At 41.6% G+C, this 17,978-nt stretch overlaps 1 protein-coding gene across 1 annotated transcript in view; it reads right to left on the reverse strand.

Annotated features, from left to right (window-relative positions):
* Positions 1–17,760, reverse strand: part of LOC122805378 (uridine-cytidine kinase-like 1) — a 1,023,926-nt gene extending 1,006,166 nt beyond the window's left edge. The window contains exon 1 of the mRNA XM_044075479.1: positions 17,523–17,760. Within this exon, the coding sequence (XP_043931414.1) occupies positions 17,523–17,632 (110 nt within the window). The 5' untranslated portion in view covers positions 17,633–17,760. The remainder of the gene's footprint in view (positions 1–17,522) is intronic.
* Positions 17,761–17,978: the final 218 nt, after the last annotated feature.

A 17,978-nucleotide genomic window follows, 5' to 3' on the forward strand; every position in this document is an offset into this window, starting at 1 on the left:
CTAAAGTGATGGCTTAATAAAAGATGTTTCATAGGTTCATGTGTGTGTACTAGGCTGATGGCCCTGGGGCTTTTACAAGCCTAGCCATAGGATTACCCTGGCATCATGCCACCCAACCTTAGTTCCCAATGCCTCTGTCGAGTACAGCCACTGGAGTTATCCCTGGGATGAATTTTCTATTTGCCATCCACTCATCAAGATTTCTCTTGCAGACTGTCAAGCGAGGTGCTCTGCTTGACATGTATGGGAAGTCTATTCCACAGCATGGGCAGTCTCAGGGTTATGAACGTGTCCCTCCAGTACATTCTGTTGATTGTGGCAATGAGGTTGAGGTCTCTGGAGCATGTGGTGTGGAGGGATTGGGATTTCTTTAGATGTATCATTTCTAACAGAGCTGGGTCAGACATGGCTTTGTAAGTCAGAGATCGCCTTTAAGTAGGCGATATGAGACAGAGAATAGGAGGAGTTTTTCTGAGTCTGTCCATATAGGACAAGTGTTTAAGGCCTAGGATCCTCTTTGTGAGGTACTTTTGCGGCCTCTCCAGTTGTTGCAGCTGTCTAGTGAGGTACATGCCAAATCGGGCATTGTATTTGATGAATGGCCTAATGAGGGAAGAACAGAGGGAGACAATGACCTCTTTCTTCCTGGATGCAAAACCCTTAGTAATGAGATGTGCCACACAGAAGGACTTTCTGACTATAGTGGCAATGTGGTGATCACAAGAGAGGTTGCTGTCAACCTGTGTTCCCGGATCTGTTATAATGCCTTCTGTGTTCAGTGGACTACCATCAATGTGGTAATTCATGGGAACCATGTTTTTCCCAAAGAGGATGACAACACATTTTTTGGCATTGAGATTAAGGCCATGATTCTGACACCAATCGTTAGTTTCAGTGAGGCCATTCTGTAGGATGTCAACATCACTTGGGGAGTTAGTAATAGCTCCCAACTTGCACTCGTCTGTGACCTTTGTCAGCCAGAATCTCTTCATGTTGGCCTGGACTTCAGAGAAGTAGATACCAAACAGGAGAGGACCCAAGACCAAACCCTGTGCGACTCCACTGGTGACTAGTCGGCAGTCTGACTTGGACTCGGCTACTTTCAAACTGTGGGTTCTGTGAGCCAGTTTACAAACCATCTAGTGATATAGGGGTGAATGCCTAGCTTAGTGAGTTTTTCTATGCTTCCTGAGTGGGAATGGTATCAAAGGCCTTGGCCAGATCAAGGTAGGCTGTATGAACCACCTTGCCTTCATCCACAGCTCTACTGACTTGACTCAAAGAAGACCAAGTTGAGTAGGCATGACCTACCCTTCACAAAACCAAACTGTGTGGGATCCAGAGTTTGGAGATTCCCTATATCCTCATTTAATAGGTCCATGATGATGCATTCCATAGCTTTGCATATCGGACTCGTCAGGCTAATGTGACGATAGTTCCCAGGGTCTGTAGTCACTCCTCCTTTGTGGAGAGGGATGACTACAGCAGTGCACCATTTGGTAGGGACAAAGCCTGAGGTGAGGCTGTGATTGAACAGGCACACAGGTGAGGTGCCAGTTCACTCTGTAGTTCATGTAGACCACAGCCAGGGATATTGTCAGGTCCCACAGTAGCAGTATTCTTGGCCTTGGACAGTGCTGTTTTAACCTGTGCAGCAGTCATACTGGGTGTCTGGCAATCTACTGGTATAGTGATTGGTCCTTTGCAGGGGAGGGGTAAAGTTGGCACTGAATCCGTTGGCCAGTATATTGGCAATATCTGCTGGCTCTGTACAGCAGGTATCATTGTGTAGTAGTTCAGAGCAAATCTGGGTATTGCCGTGGAGATTCTTTACATAACTATAGAAGGCCTTGTGGTTGTCTTTACTATCTGCTGCAATTCTGTTTTCATAGCTAGCTTTACAGGATTTGGTGAGGGATGAGGCTGATAAGGGAGTTTTTCCAGTCTTGGGAGTTCACCTTATTATGCAGCAGTTTCCTCCTCCTGTTGTAGAGTTTGTTTATGGCAGGGGACCACCAGATTGGCTTCCTTTTTTTTTTTTTTTTTTTTTTTGGAGGAGAGCATATTGGTTCTATTGGGTATGGCAAGATCCATGCATTTGTGTACATGTTCGGACAGTGCATTGGTGTATGATTTGGCAGTCGTGCAACTATTCTCCATTTGCATGGGTGCCATGAAGTTAGCCACCTCTTGTTTTTAGGAGCCCAAAGTTAGCTTTGGAGAAGTTTTTCATGGTGGTTACCTTTGCGGGGCGGACGGGAGGGATGCGGATTTCCAAGGTAATTAGTTTGTGGTTGGATCTAACCAGGGAGGAGCTGACTATTGGTGTAGAGCAACGGTCACCCATGTTAGTAATGACCAGGTCAAGGATGTTGCTACCTCTAGTGGGGGTAAGAACAAGCTGGTCCAGGGCATTGGAATTAATGAACTACAAGGAAACGTTGGGCAAGTGTACTAGGACAAGAGTAGTTTTCTCAGTTAATGGAGGGGTAGTTGAAGTCACCTAGTATGAGTGTTAGGTTGGACCCCAATATTCTCCAGGGTGCTTAAGAATGTGGAGTGCGAGTCTTGGGACATGGTTGGGGACCTATAGCAGGTTACGACCTGGATCGTTGTCTTACCCAATGTTAGCTGCACCTGAAGTATCTCCGATACTTTATGTTGGGCTACCAGTCTGGAAGTGTATGCATCCTTTATGAATATGGAAACACTACGGCCTTTGGAGCTTCGGTCCAAGATCTGGGCTGAAAGGTGTGGAAAGATTTATAGCCTGGTAGTGCATGGGTGCTCTCTGCTGCCTTGAACCAGGTCTCTGTTCCAGCACAAAATATGTTGATGTTCTCCATTTTAAGGAGTACTTCGAGCGAGTGCATTTACAGACCTTCTAGTGTTGAGCTTGTTCAAAAAAATAAAAAAAAGTGGGGGCTGAAATAGACCGATTTATGTAATATTGCTTTGGTTATATGATATATAGCAAAATATGTGATGTACAATGTTTGTAAACATGAACTTGTTAATATAGTTTGATTACTTTTATATAAAATGTTAATTTTGCCTATGTCACAACTGATAATTCAATAAAGGTGTTTAAAAAAAAAATATGAGGTGGACTGCGGTTTAGCACAACAACAAAGTCTTTTGCTTACAGATCTCTAATGAAATACAACAAATAGCCAACAACATGAGGCACTACACAGACAAAATTACTCTGCTATTAATGTGGGATATGAAGTACTCAAAAGCATCAAGAAATAAAAAGGCTCCTAGTAATGCTGACTTGATATGGAAGCCTTGCATACCCAACCAACAAAGGTTCAAATAAATGCTGGAGCAAGACCAGTGGTAGCCTTCACTGGGACTGAGGGAAAGCTGGTGAAATTGCGGGCTGGAAATGGAGACAAATGAGATGGGGTAACGCCCAGATGTTATTTATTGTTACAGTGACCTTATTTGAAGAAGATCTTTGTAAGAAATCACCTCTCTTATCCATGTATGCAAGGAGCATCTCCGAGCCACTTGCAATGTTCCCATTACTTTTTTGATGGAAAGCTACATGGGTTGAACAATCAGCTGGCCCACTCAACCCCCCCCCCCCAAAAGTAAAATAACAAAAATAAATCAGTTACTCTAGTTTATTACAGAAACCCCAAAGACTGTATCAGACAGGGCTTCAGAATTTTCAGATTCAATTTTGAAATATGATTTGGAAAATAGTTTTAAAGAACTGCAGCACGGCTGTGCTATGTTCTAGTGTTTCCCTCATGCTTTTTGTCACATAGAAGCAGAACATTCAACTGTCCAGATTTTGGACGGTTGCCACTATTTTTGTCAAACTTTTGCTCCAGCCTTCCTAAAACTAGAAATTTCAAGAAGTTGTAAGTTTACAGTAGCCGCATTTAAAATGTACCTAATGTGTTTTACTTAATCTTTCTCTCAGTACCTCTTGAGGTAAACATTGAAAGGTATGCCTAGAAATCTTTGTACCGTCTCCTTAAAAAGCATTGGGAGTTTGTACAATACACATCTTACAATTATACTGGATAGTACATCTTACGCTTTTGGTCCCACATCCCAGAAACTTTGTAATCTCCAACCTTTCTCCATTTAAAACATCAGACTATTGTTTTTATGTCTGCAAAGCTTACATTTCAAGAGTTTCCCCATCACTGATACCAAGCCTTTTACAACCAACAAAGATGACCCTGCTTCTCAGAATAATAACCAACCAACATATCTCTGTGATCCTGACCTGTTTTGAAAGTGCATCTGAAACAGTTATAATTGTTCATGTCATTACATTTCTTAAAATATTCCTATTTGTGGTTGATTACAGCCACTTATAGTAGGAATACCCAAGTTACCATAAAACTTACTACACAGTGGTCATACCTCAGTACTCCTATTTTAATCTATCCTAGGTTTCTCTCCTGACCTTCATCTCTAGCTCCATTTGTGTGCAGCTGGGCAAGTAATACAGCACTATATCAATGAATGCATTCTGAAAATGCTACAGCATTATATCAATGAATGCATTCTGAAAATGCTACTTCATAAATACAAGGACTAGAGGAAAAACAGCCATAAAAATACTTCCTTATTCATAACCCCACACAATAAGCACATTTATCCCTACGGACTTTAGACTGTAAACAACCATCCAAAAGTACTGCCTTCAAATACCTTAAATCTTCACATGAAAAAAAAAAAAACACGACTACACCTGCAACAGTGAATCCAATGTTGCAATTTATGCCTTTCCAAACATTCTTCGAAATTCTCCCTCTCATTAATTCCAGTTTAATACTCGCATTTAACCTGACCTACTAGCAATGTTCTTTCCACTCCAGAGCTCTTCAGTATACCCCTTCCCAAATTATGACCCCCATAGTACTTAATACAACCAACATAAAGCCTGAAAAATTTATACCAATCTTTCAATAACTAAATAAGGCATTACTGTACCTGTGGAAGCATGGAGGTGTTTAGGTGAAATGGCAGTGGAGTTTTTAACTGGGTTGTTTAATGAAATCTTGGAAAGTGAGAGGATGCCTGATGAATGGAGAAAAAGTGTTTTGGTATCGATTTTTAAGAATAAGAGTGAGGTGCAGAGCCGTAGTAACTACAGAGGGATTAAATTGATCAGTCACAGCATGAAGTTATGGGAAAGAAAAGGGAAGTGATGATTAGTGATCAGCAGTATGGTTTCATGCCAGGAAAGAGCACTACAGATGCGATGTTTGCTCCGAGAGAGTGTTGATGGAGAAGTACAGAGAAGGTCAGAAAGAGTTGCATTGTGTCTTTGTGGAGTTAGAGAAAGCATATGACAGGGTGCCTAGAGAGGAGTTGTGGTATTGTATGAGGAAGTCAGGAGTGACAGAGAAGTAAGAGTGGTACAGGATATGTAAGAGGGTAGTGTGACAGTGGTGAGGTCTGCACTGGAGTGACGGATGCTTTTAAGGTGGAGGTGGGATTACATCAAGGATCAGCTCTGAGCCCTTTCTTATTTGCAATGGTGATGGACAGGTTGACAGACGAGATCAGACAGGAGTCCCCGTTAACTATGATGTTTGCAGATGACATTGTGATCTGTAGTGAGAGTAGGGAACAGGTGGAGGAGACCCTGGAGAGGTGGAGATATGCAATAGAGAGAAGAGGAATGAAGGTCAGCAGGACTAAGACAGAATATATGTGTGTGAATGAGAGGGAGGATAGAGGAATGGTGAGGATGCAGGGAGTAGAGGTGGGGAAGGTGGAGAAGTTTAAATACTTGGGATCAACAGTTCAGAGTAATGGTGAGTGTGGAAGAGAGGTGAAGAAGAGAGTACAGGCAGGATGGAGTGGGTGGAGAAGAGTGTCAGGAGTGATTTGTGACAGACGAGTACCACTAAGAGTGAAAGGGAAGGTCTACAAGAGGGTAGTGAGACCAGCTATGTTATATGGGTTGGAGACAGTGGCATTGACAAAAAGGCAGGAGTCCGAGCTTGATGTGGCAGAGTTGAAGATGTTAAGATTTGCACCGAGTGTGAAGAGGATGGACAGGATTAGGAATAAGTATATTAGAGGGTCAGCCCAGGTTGGAAGGTTTGGAGACAAAGCCAGAGAGGCAAGATTACGTTGGTTTGGACACGTGCTGAGGAGGGATGCAGAGTATATTGGGAAAAAGATGCCAAGGATGAAGCTGCCAGGTAACAGGAAAAGAGGAAGGCCTAAGATAAGGTTTATGGATGTGGTGAGAGAGGACATGCAGGTGGTTGGTGTGACAGAGCAAGATGCAAAGGACAGGAAGAAATGGAAACAGTTGATCTGCTGTGGCGACCCCTAACAGGAGCAGCTGAAAGAAGAAGAAAAGGCATTTCTGTTATTTTCTGTAGTAACAGCATATACATGCTTATAAATGTGTTGCTGCAACAGTTCTAGTACCTAAGAGCACTACAAAAAGTCAGAGCATACATTCACACATTTCTTTAACTTTTTTTTTTTTACTCTGTAAACCCACTAGGTGTGCATGCCTCCTTTCACAGGTAGCCCAAAAGCAATGTCCGAGTAACTGGCTTGCTCAGAGTGACACCAAGAAAATGAAGAATGACAGAACAGAACCCATAACTATAGAATACAGCTCATTAGCAGCTCACAATCTTAAATTTCTGGGTTAAACTGCCACACAAAAAGCTTCACAATCCAATAAGCCACCAGTACAACCAAAAATCGGAAACCTCACAAGAAAAACAACTGCCAGCACCAAACAGCAGTGCAAAACTTTTTATTAAGGAAATGTTGCCACAGAAAAAATCCACACCAGCATACAGGTTTCGGCAAAGCCTTCCTCAGTACTGGTTAAATCAGTACACATTAACCCCAACACATTGCATATAAACCCACAACACATTGCATATAAACCCACTCCAATGAAACAATTAATACATATCAAGACCAGGTGAAAACAATGCCCCCAGTTTAATACTTCAACTGCGTTCCTCCTTGTTCAAAGTGTGCCACCCCATTTTATTACAACTATTAATATTTATTTCGGTCAATTATTGTAAACCTATATTTAGCTGCAGAATGTACAATTACATGTTTATATAAAACATTTGTCATACGTTTATTTCTTGCATCACTAATGTTCATAAACCCGAGATTTAAAATGTCTTGAGGTTTGTCCCACATAAAATGCTTTACAAGAACATTCTACCAGTTATATTACCCATTCTGATAAGACAATTAGCAAAACACCAAATCTCAAAGACACAGGAAGTATTAACAGAAGAAAATTCGGTACTTACATATCGCAACCACATTCCAAAGGGATGATCTTATGGAAAGATTCTGTGCAAAGGGATATAAACCCAATATTGTACAGTGGGCTTGTAACTATGCTTGATCTATGGACAGAAATACTTTTAATGTGCAGTGTCAAGGAAAAAAGGGAAAAGATAGTTTGTTTGGTTACTAGCTATAGGAGCATTTGTGAATTAGTACATCATCACTGGGGAACACTGATGTTGGATAACAGGTTGTCTCAAGTGTTACCATCTAGATGTAATGTTTATACATCATAGTGGTAAGACTACAGGAAATTATTTGAACCATTACAAAAGAATGTCTTTAAGGGTGGTAGCAAAGAATTTTCCCCTGAAGGGAAACCATTGGTTGGGTGCTTCCCCTGTGGCAATTGTTCAGCATGTGAATTTGTAGCACAAACTAAAGTATTTTCTTCTTCTTTCCTGTGTCTTTGAGATTTGGTTATGCTAACTGTTTTTCAGAATGGATAATATATCTGGTAGAATATTATTGTAAAGCATTTTATGTGGGACAAGCCTGGATACATTTTAAATTAAATGACCGAATCAATATTAATAGCTGTAATAAGATGGGGTGCCACACTTTGTTGAACAAGAAGGAACGGGAATGTGGTTGGATTATTAAACTGGGGGCATTGTTTTCACCTGGTCTTAATGACATGTATTAATTGTTTCAATGGAGTGGGTTTACATGCAATGTCTTGGGGTTATGTAATGATTTAACCAGCACTGAAGAAGGCTTTGCCGAAATCAGTACGCTGATGTGGATTTTTTCTATGGCAACATTTCCTTAATAAAAAGTTTTACACTGCCGTTTGGTGCTGGCCGTTGTTTTTCTTGTGAGGATTAAACTGCCACACAGCCAAACATTAATACTGGTAGGCATATATGAATGCAGGAAGAGCAGAGGATAGGATTCTCTACCCAAGTAGGAGGTCTGGCAGCTTTGCCACCCAGACATTCTCATGTTTCATGTAGAGACCTACACTGTAATAAGTGAGTAGATGCAAGTTTCCAGAATGTGATGAGGACGAAGATTCTGTTTAAGAGCTTCGTACATATATCTTCACCAAACAGAGAATTCTGGGATGAACTGGAAAAAAAGTTGCAATGAGTTTAGCTATATCTCCAGGAAACAAACGTAAAGGTAGAGCTGAAAGTTTTTAGGAAGAAATTAGGGCCATCTGTTCCCGTAATTAAAGGTTTAAGATGTGAAATTTACTCTCTTATCTCACACACACCCACCCACCACTTATGATAGACTCTGCTTCAGTTACTCTGATTACATTTCATAACAACCCCCCCCCCCCAAAAAAAAAAGACGGATTTGGATCATAATCCCTCAAAAACTAGTCAATTTAAAGTTTATTTTGCCTAACCCATGCAAGTTTGTCTGTTTTTACTTTAAGAGTAATCACTGCAGAAAAACATGCATTCCTTAGAGGTCTAACAGCAAGTCTGATGTTTTACCAAAAGCAAGTCTCAAACTGGCAAGCAATTAAGACTTCATTAGCATTTTGAATGCGGGCAGACACAGTATTTACATCTCATATCTTAATATCCAAAGGAAAGAACAGGAAACGTCCATCTGTAATAAGACTCATTTTATTGGTTTGCGTACTACGGAAGTACACTAAGCAAACTGATCATTACTCCAGGAAAGGAGACTACAACAAAACCAAAGCCAGACAAGCCTTAACATAGATCTTTAAAGGAAAGACTGAACATTAGCTAAAATGAAAGCAGAGCATTAAACAGAGTTTGATTTAGTAATCATACTAAAATGTGGCAAATAAACCCGCAGTGGTGGTGCTGCGGTAGCGTTGTCACCTCACAGTAAGACGCTGTCCGGTTCGATTCTCAGCTAGAGCGTCTTCTGCGTGGAGACGTGCATGAATGGGCGTACCTTCGTTGAAGGTTGTGCGTCAGGGCTGGTAACTCGGCACGTAAAAATCAACTACCAATCATTAGCAGACCGGAGTTCCGCTGTGGAGACCCCTAACCGGGAAAAGCCGAAAGACACAACAACAACAACTAAAACGTGGCAAACCTCAAAATGCATCCTTTTATTTAACTTTATGGGGTAACCACCTCAGATCAGACACAAGGTCTACTAAAGTTGTTAAATTTAGTAGGACTTTACATAAAACTCACCCACTTAAGGGAACTAAAAAGTCATTGGCAATTCTTCAAATTCACCTGAATTTCTCCATCTTAGCCATGAAAACCTGCCTCCTATTATTCCACTTAGCCAAGAAAACATAAGGCATGTTGTGAATAATTGCATTAAAGCTACATCACTAGATAAGTACCACAGGATCTGACAGGAACCATTTGTCTCAATGTTAGAGAAAGTGTTTTCATGCGTATGCTCCTGCCCATTTTATCCTATTCATGGTCACAAGGAAGCCAAAGCCTACCCTGGCAATCAACAGGTCCAGTGCAGAGAACCGATCCTGGATGGGTTACCAATCCATTACAGAATAAAAATCCCCTCTCAGCAGCAACTAAGAGATTGAATAGAGAGACAGAGGCTTTAGCAATCAGTGTAGGACAGTGTATTCATGCACTGAATTCTCCTGGTGAGAAACCTTTGTGGGCATTCCAACTGTTTCACGTGTCTAATTAGATATGCCAAAGGGGGCACAGTATTCAATGACAGGTCTGATAAGGGCTAAGTAGAGTGGTACTAGAACAACTTTATTGGTCCTAGATGCCATACCCTTACCTATAAGTCAGGCAGCATAAAATAATTTTCTTATCCTAGTCTCATGTTGGTCAAAGGCCAGATTGCCATCTACACATGTTGCCAGATGCCCGACTACTGGGCTGCCTATTAGGGGCATTCGATCGATGAAAGTAATTAACTTTGGTTGACAGTTTCCCAAAGGGCATTATAATGCATTTTTTGGCATTGAGTTTTAGGCCATGCGCCTTTGGCACCAGTCATTTCATTTGTCTGTGTTAAACCCACTTGCAAGATGTTTGTGTCTTGGGGCAATCTATAACAGTTCCCAATTTGAGGTCATCTGCAAAACGGATGACTCAGAGGCCTTTAATGTTAGCCTTGCCTTTAGAGAAGTAGATGCCAAACAGGAGCAGGCCCAGCACAGAGCCATGGGATACTCCACTGGTGACAATCTCTTGGTGGAGATGGTCTCACCAATCCAGACTTCTTAGCTCCTGTCTGTGAGCCAGCCGGCAATCTACTGAGTTAGGCAAGGGTTTACACCTAGCTCAGAGAGCTTGTCAATAATACCCGAGTGGAGTATTGTTTCAAATGCTTCAGATAGGTCAAGATACACAGTATGCACTGTTTTACCTTCTCCTATTGCTTTGGTGACCATCTGAAAGTAGTCTACCAGGTTAAGTAGACATGGCCTTCCCTTAAAGCCAAATTGTGATGGGTCCATTCTCTGTAGGTTGCCAATGTCCTTGTTTATCATTTCCATGATTATCCATTCCATGTCTTTGTATATTAGGCTTGCTCGTTAGACTGATGGTTCTGTAGTTCAGCTGGTCTGTAGTTCCCTCGGTCAGCTGATGGTCCTCCCTTGTAGAGGACTGTTGCAGTCCTCCATTCACTTGGAATGCAGCCTGTTTCAAGGCTGTAGTTGAAGAGTCTCTCAAGTGGTCATGTTTTAGACTGTTCAGGAGGCGGTGTTTTGGGCTTCTGTCCCTGCTGATAGCCGAGGGAAATATGCTGGAGGGGATTTCATCTGGTGAAGATTGGGAGGAGGAGGTAGTAAGGGGTGAAGATTGAGATGAATTTATCAGCCAGTGGATTTGCTACATCACCCTGATCAGTGTAGGTGGTACTGTTCACCAATTCAGCATACTGTTGTGCGTTACCTCTAAAGTTCCAGATGTAGCTGAAGTGGGACTTCCGACTGTCCTCAGACAGTGAGGATATCCAGACCTCATAGTTGGCCTTGTTGGATTTAATCAGACCTCTTTGTTTTTTCTTTAATTGCATAAGACAGAACTTGTTTTTAAGGAGGTTTCATTTCCTGATTTTAAGCCATGACTTGCAGTACTACTGTTTGTACAACCATCGCTGCTGAAGCTCTCCCAATTCACTTTATGGTTCAACATGAGCAAGATTCCAAGATATTTAAAAACCTCTACATTGGGTAGCTGCTCCACTTTCACTTGCAAAGACCAATTCACTATTCAGGTGAAATCAAGGACTTCCACATCAGAGGCATCCAATACAAAGTCCTGATTTTTTCCCCTCCACAACCACAGACGTCATCTTGATTGCCTTGGGGAGTCTATTCACATCCTTACTACCTAGTCCTAGGCAGTACAATTACCAGCTGATTTACTATCGGTTAATAAAAAGCAATTTAATCAACTCTTGTTCTGACAAAATCAAAATAGCACCTGAACAACAGCACAGATTAAACAAAAAACAAGAACTACTGCTGTTTTATGTGGAGGCCAGAGACGTCTACAACCCGTGCAAGGAAAGACCAGTGTGCTCTCTCAATATAACTGGCTCCTAAACTGCTGTCTAATACGGAAGAGGGTAATTTGTCTAGCATGATGAATTCTGACACCAGTATTTCACCAAACTGCAGTCATCAAATACTGCTTTAAACTACAAGCATTTGATAAAAAGTGATCCAGCCTGCTACAAATGTATCTCCCCTAAAGACGGTCAGAAACTCAGTTGCTAACTCCTCAGGAAAAATGAAATAAAAGACATGCACCCCAAACCCCACTAACTGAAAACATGACATGAATTACCCTTTTTATGAGCTTGTCAGTACAGCATAGAAAGTTTGGCTACTTTTGAAAACATACAACTTTTAAAAAATCTCTGTATCCATAACATTAAGAGGACTGCAAAATTTCACAAATAAAAAATAAAATAAACATCGCATAGAAAAAGAAATGTATAGGTAAAAACATTAGAAAGACCCAGGCAAACCAGAGACTTCACTCTGTAATACCTTAAAACCTCCTAAGGAAGAGGCCTGTGGAAATATACAAACAATGCCTAAGGATACACAAGTATTTCAGCTACATGGCTTTGCTTTACTGACCTGAATGGGGTGAATTTCCTATCTCCCATCCAATCATCAAGGTTCCTTTTGAAGAGGGCCAAAGAAGCGCTCTGCTTGACATGTATGGGCAGTCTATTCCAGAGTCTGGGGAGTCTCTGGTTCAGGAACCTATTCCCTCCAGCATGTTTTGTTCATTATGATAACAAGGTTTAGATCCCTGGAGCGTGTGTCTGAGGGATTGGGATTTCTTTAAGTGTAGCATGTCCAACAGCTCTGGGTTTGACATGGCCTTGTATGTTAACCAGAGATCGCCTCTGAGTAGACGATATGTGACAGAGTATAGGTGGAGTTTTTTTAGATGGTCAGCATAGGGCATCTGCGTTAGGCCTGTGATTCTTTTAGTGAGGTATTTCTGCGGCCTTTCCAGTTGTTGCAGATGTCTTGAGAGGTACATACCAAACGGGGCATTGTATTCTATAATGGGTCTAATGAGGGATGAGTACAGTGAGACAATGACCTCCTTTTTTCTGGATGAAAAGCCCTTAGTGATGAGGTGAGCCACATAGAAGGATTTCCTGACTATTGTGGCGATGTGGTTATCGAAGGTGAGACCACTGTCCACCTGTGTCCCTAAGTCTCATCACACTTTCGGCGTTTCACAGGTACATGTTTTTTTCCCAAAGGGGATAACTATACATTTCTTGGCATTGAGCTTGAGCCTATGGCTCTGGCACCAAGCATCTGTTTCTGTAAGGCCCTTTTGTAGAATATCCACATCATTTGGGGATTCAATAATGGCTCCTAGTTTGCAGTCATCTGCGAACTTTGTTAGCCATAGTCCCTTAGTGTTGGCCTGTACTTCTGAGAAGTAGATGCCAAACAAAAGTGGTCGCAGGACAGAACCCTGAGGTACTCCACTTGGAGTTGGTTACTTTTACAGTGTGGGTTCTGTCAGTAAGCCAGTTGGCAACCCATCGAGTGATGTAGGGATTAATGTATGGTTAGTAAGTTTATCTATGATTCCAGAGTGAGGGGTGGTGTTGAAGGCCTTGGCGAGGTCCAGATAGTCTGTGTGGACCACCTTATCCTTGTCCACAGCTCTAGAGTGATTCTAAGAAGTCAATCAGGTTCAGGAGACAAGACAGGCCCTTCACGAACCCAAACTGCGTGGGATCCAGTGTTTGAAGTTTGCCAATGTCTTTGTTTATAAGTTCCATGGCCTTGCAGATCAGGCTCGTCAGACTGATGGGGCGGTAGTTCCCGGGATCCAAGGTGAATCTCCCTTGTGGAGTGGGATAACTGTAGTTGTGCACCACTCAGTGGGCACGAAGCCTGAGATGAGGCTATGATTAAACATGACACTAAGGTGAGGTGCCAGTTCATTTTGTAGTTCATGTACTACACAGCCTGGGATGCCGTTTGGTCCCATGGATGCTGTATTCTTAGCTTTGGAGAGTGCGTTTTTTACCTGTGTGGTCGTTATTACCGGAATTTGGCAATCTTTCGGTACTGAGATGGGCCCTTTAGGGGGAGAGAGGGGGGTGAAGTTAAGTTTGCATTGAATCAATCTGCCAAGATATTGGCAATATCCTTGGGATCAGTATATTTAATGCCATTCTGTTGTAGCTCAGAGGAGATCTGAGCATTGCCATTTATATTCAGAATGCCTTGTGGTTGTCTTTGGAATCTTTGGCAATTTTATTTTCGTAACTAGCTTCAGAGGATTTTATGAGGGATCTCAGCTTCTTACGGAGGCTGGTAAGGAAGTTTTTTGCATCCTGGGATTTTCTTCTTTTCTGCAACAGTTTCTTCCTTTTGTTGTAAAGTTTGTTTATGGCAAGGGACCACCAGATTGGCTTCCTTTTTTTTGGAGGAGAACGCCTTGGTTCTAATGGGGATGGCACAATTCATGCACGAGTAGATGTGCTCGTACAGTGCCTTAGTGTAGGATTCAGCAGTCGAACTTTCAGTTCCCGTCTGCATGGGTGTCATGAAGCTAGTCACTTCTGACTTGAGTAGCACGAAGTTGGCTTTGGAGAAGTTTTTTTTATGGAGCTTTCCTTACTGGGGGGTGGGGGTGGGATGTGGATGTCAAAGGTGATTAGCTTATGGTCAGACCAGACCAACAAGGGGGTGACCATAGGCGTGGAGCATCGATTTCCCATGTTGGTAATGATCAGGGCTAGGATATTGGAGCCCCTGGTGTGACTAAGGACATAGCAGGTTTAAGATATTACACAACTTAAAAGAAAGCTGAGAAAATGTTAACATTTTCAGGGCACCAGGAAGTCTTCCTAGGTTAAAATCCCCACAAATACATAGAACCTTTTGGAAAGGACCCCAAAGACTTGACTTAATAAATTTCATGCAATTCTGAGAGCATCAGGGAAAAGCGTACCCAACCAAGCAAAAAAAGTGTGTTTCTTGGAATCAGTCAAATGTAGGGATGTAATTTTATCTTCAGCATCAGTGAAGATCAGATGTGATCCCACACATGTCAAGCAGAGCTCCTCACTGGCCCTTTTCAAGAGAAATCTTGATGAGTGGATGGGAAATAGAAAGTTCACCCCAGGGATCACTCCAGTGGCTCTACTTGATAGGAACCAACAGCGGCATGATGCTAGGGCAGTTCTATGGACTAGGCTTGTAAAGGCTCCTGGGCCGCTGACCTAGTGCACACTTATAAACCTATAAAACTAAATTAACATCTCTACTCCCACCCTAATGTCACCACAAGCACGAGCAACTAGCAGCAGTCACCTCAAATAAATGTACAGTATACATTTACTGTCTAAAACTATACAAGCTATTGGGTATTTGGCAGGGGAAACTTGCCTTCCAGTTCATTTAAGAGAGAATGAGAATAAAAACCTTAAGTGTTTCCTCACCAAGAGGCAATGAAATAATGCAGGGTTTCCTCTGTAAATGGTTATCCAATGCATTATTTTATCATGCTACCAGTATAGTCTAGAGTGACAGAACAATGCAAAATATTCTTTAAAATTGTTTCATCTATAAGTATGATTTCATCTCAACACTGCTTTTTCTACTCAAAGAATAACATTCCTCAAAGCACAAACTTTCAAACATAATATTATAGACCAATATAATGGATAGCACTCTGGATAAAATCATCATGGAAGAGTTATCTATTGTTCTCAAAAAATATTTCAGTAATAGCAACTTTTATAAAAATATTAAATTTCTACTTCATAAATCTGTTAAAAATATGATCCCTCTCTTAACCTGACATTATTGTAACTTAACACAAGTATACACCATACGCTTGATTATTATTAAAAAAACACTTATAGAATCAAGATAATCAAATGGACAAACAGTACCACATTATACTTTTAGTTGGAAAGTCATACTGTTTGAGACAAAAAATAAAATGATTCGGACATTGCAGCAAAATTAATTGGGAGAAAAACTATTTAACTGAAGCCGCGGTGGTGCAGCAGTAGCGTTGTCGCCTCACAGCAAGAGTTTCTTCCGTTCGATTTTCGGCTGGAGCGCCTTCCATGTGGGTGGAATCTGCATCTCCTCCCCGCGGAAGAGTGGCGTTCGAAAGACATGCGTGAATAGGCGTGCCTTCGTTGAAGGTTGGGCGTCGGGCTTGCACCTCGGCACCTTAAAAATTGACTGCCAATCATTAGTGTACCGGAGTTCCGCTGTGGCGACCCCTAACCGGGAAAAGCCGGAAGAAAAACTATTTAAGAATAATATACTTCGGTGCTAAAGAAACCCATATTTGTCAGAATCTAAAAACAACCACAATCATGCTGCAAAATAGCCATTTACCTACATCCCGCAACAGAAGTCACCTTAATGGAAAGCTGCTTAAGTATTCATCTGAAAATGTTCAGTTTTACAATTGATACATCTGTTAAGACAAACAGCGATATACTGACCTATCATACTGCCTGGTACGAAATCTGTAACTCTTGTGAACCAATGCCCACACTGTGTAAACGGTGTACACTAAAATCTAAATGTACAATATAAACAATGTTTGTGACAAATAGGGTTGGGCAATCAATATGACCAAAATGATTTGTGGTTTAGGACAATATGTTATTGATTACTCCACTAGGAATCTGACATAGCATACTCCACTAGGAATCTGACATAGCATACATAAACGTGGTAAAACCTGTTTGGCAGAAGTCATCTTTATAATCATTATTTATAGCCAGCATGGGGGCCACTCAACAATGGTAGCAGTGTACATAGTACTTACACTGTCTGAGGCATCAACTTTAGGAATCATCTAACTTTGCTCCCCTTTCCCACAAACAGTACAACCCCAAAAAATACACAAGATTAAATGCGTAGTATACAGTGCAAAATCTGGGTATGCACACCTCAACAGGTATACCCCAAACACTAAATAAGCATAAACTAGTAAAATAAGCTAAACATAACCCCACTTCTTCTAGATTTCCTCCAATAAAATCAGTATAAACCACTCCAACCAGGCAAAAATGTAAAGGCTCTCAAGCCTCTCCCTCATCACAGAAAGTACTCCAAAACACCACAGAAGGGTTATGTTAGGTGCTGGGAGTTACTGCAGTCTGCAGTGACTGTACATTTACAAGTTGGGACTTAGGTAACCTGCAGCAATCTCTTTTAAGTTATAGACTGACTGGGTGGAGTATAATGAGTACGGGAACAATTAAACTAACAGAACATTCACAAATACGAGCGCTCCTTCTACAAGATCGGGGCCCCACTACAAACACGAGTCACGCAGTCTATACGTTTCTAAAGATGAGCAACACGGTACGGTTCTAATCCTTTTTTATATAATAGTCACCCTGATAGCGTACTACAAGCAAGTGCAGTTCAATAATAGATACATAAACGTTCATGAGGATGTACGCACTGCCTGCACCACGCTTTTCACCTGACAGTCATCTTAGACGTCAAATTTTCTTCAGAAACACATCCACAAAAGAAAGCAGCTGACATTTGGTAAACTGCCAACTCACCCACCAGCAAAATTTGGACTGCTAACGTATATACAGTATACATATGTAATTCCACTTCTGTAGTTTGAACTATATAAACACGGTCGCTCTTAACAGCAACTAACAACGGAAACGACCCGCAACCTGCCCTCGATCACCATGTGTTTTACTACACACATCATGCTATTCAGGGGCTTTGGTCCATAAACAAATTATGCACTTTTAACTATCCATACCTGTCAGATCTAGAAATAGGCATGTCCTCGTTCTCAGCAGTTCCTCCTTCCCGTTTGGATTCCACAACCTGCATATTTTCTTGATGCAACAACTTCCCGTTACCTGCCATTTTTTCTCCCTCCGGTTTCAAGCTAATACCGCCGTTTACAACTCACACACTGACCGGCAAAGAGGAAACCCAAGAACGCACTAACTATTGAGAAGTCTTCATGGGAATTGTAGTTTTCTGCGACTAAGTAACGAGCTGCCGACTCTGAAGAGCACTTTAATTTTGACTACAGCTCCCAGTTCTCTACTCTAATACACTTATAAGTGGCTAAACCCTTAATTTATTCTGTGGCGGAATATTAGAATGTCTGTTCCTCTACACCTTCGTACTGACTGTGAAGACGTGCATATCTCTAAACTGTACAGATGTTCGCAGAATATCCAGATGTTGGCCTCATACGTTTGGC

This window comes from Protopterus annectens, chromosome 6.part1 (assembly GCF_019279795.1).
Source record: "Protopterus annectens isolate FY-2018-M chromosome 6.part1, PAN1.0, whole genome shotgun sequence".
Lineage (NCBI taxonomy): Eukaryota > Metazoa > Chordata > Ceratodontiformes > Protopteridae > Protopterus > Protopterus annectens.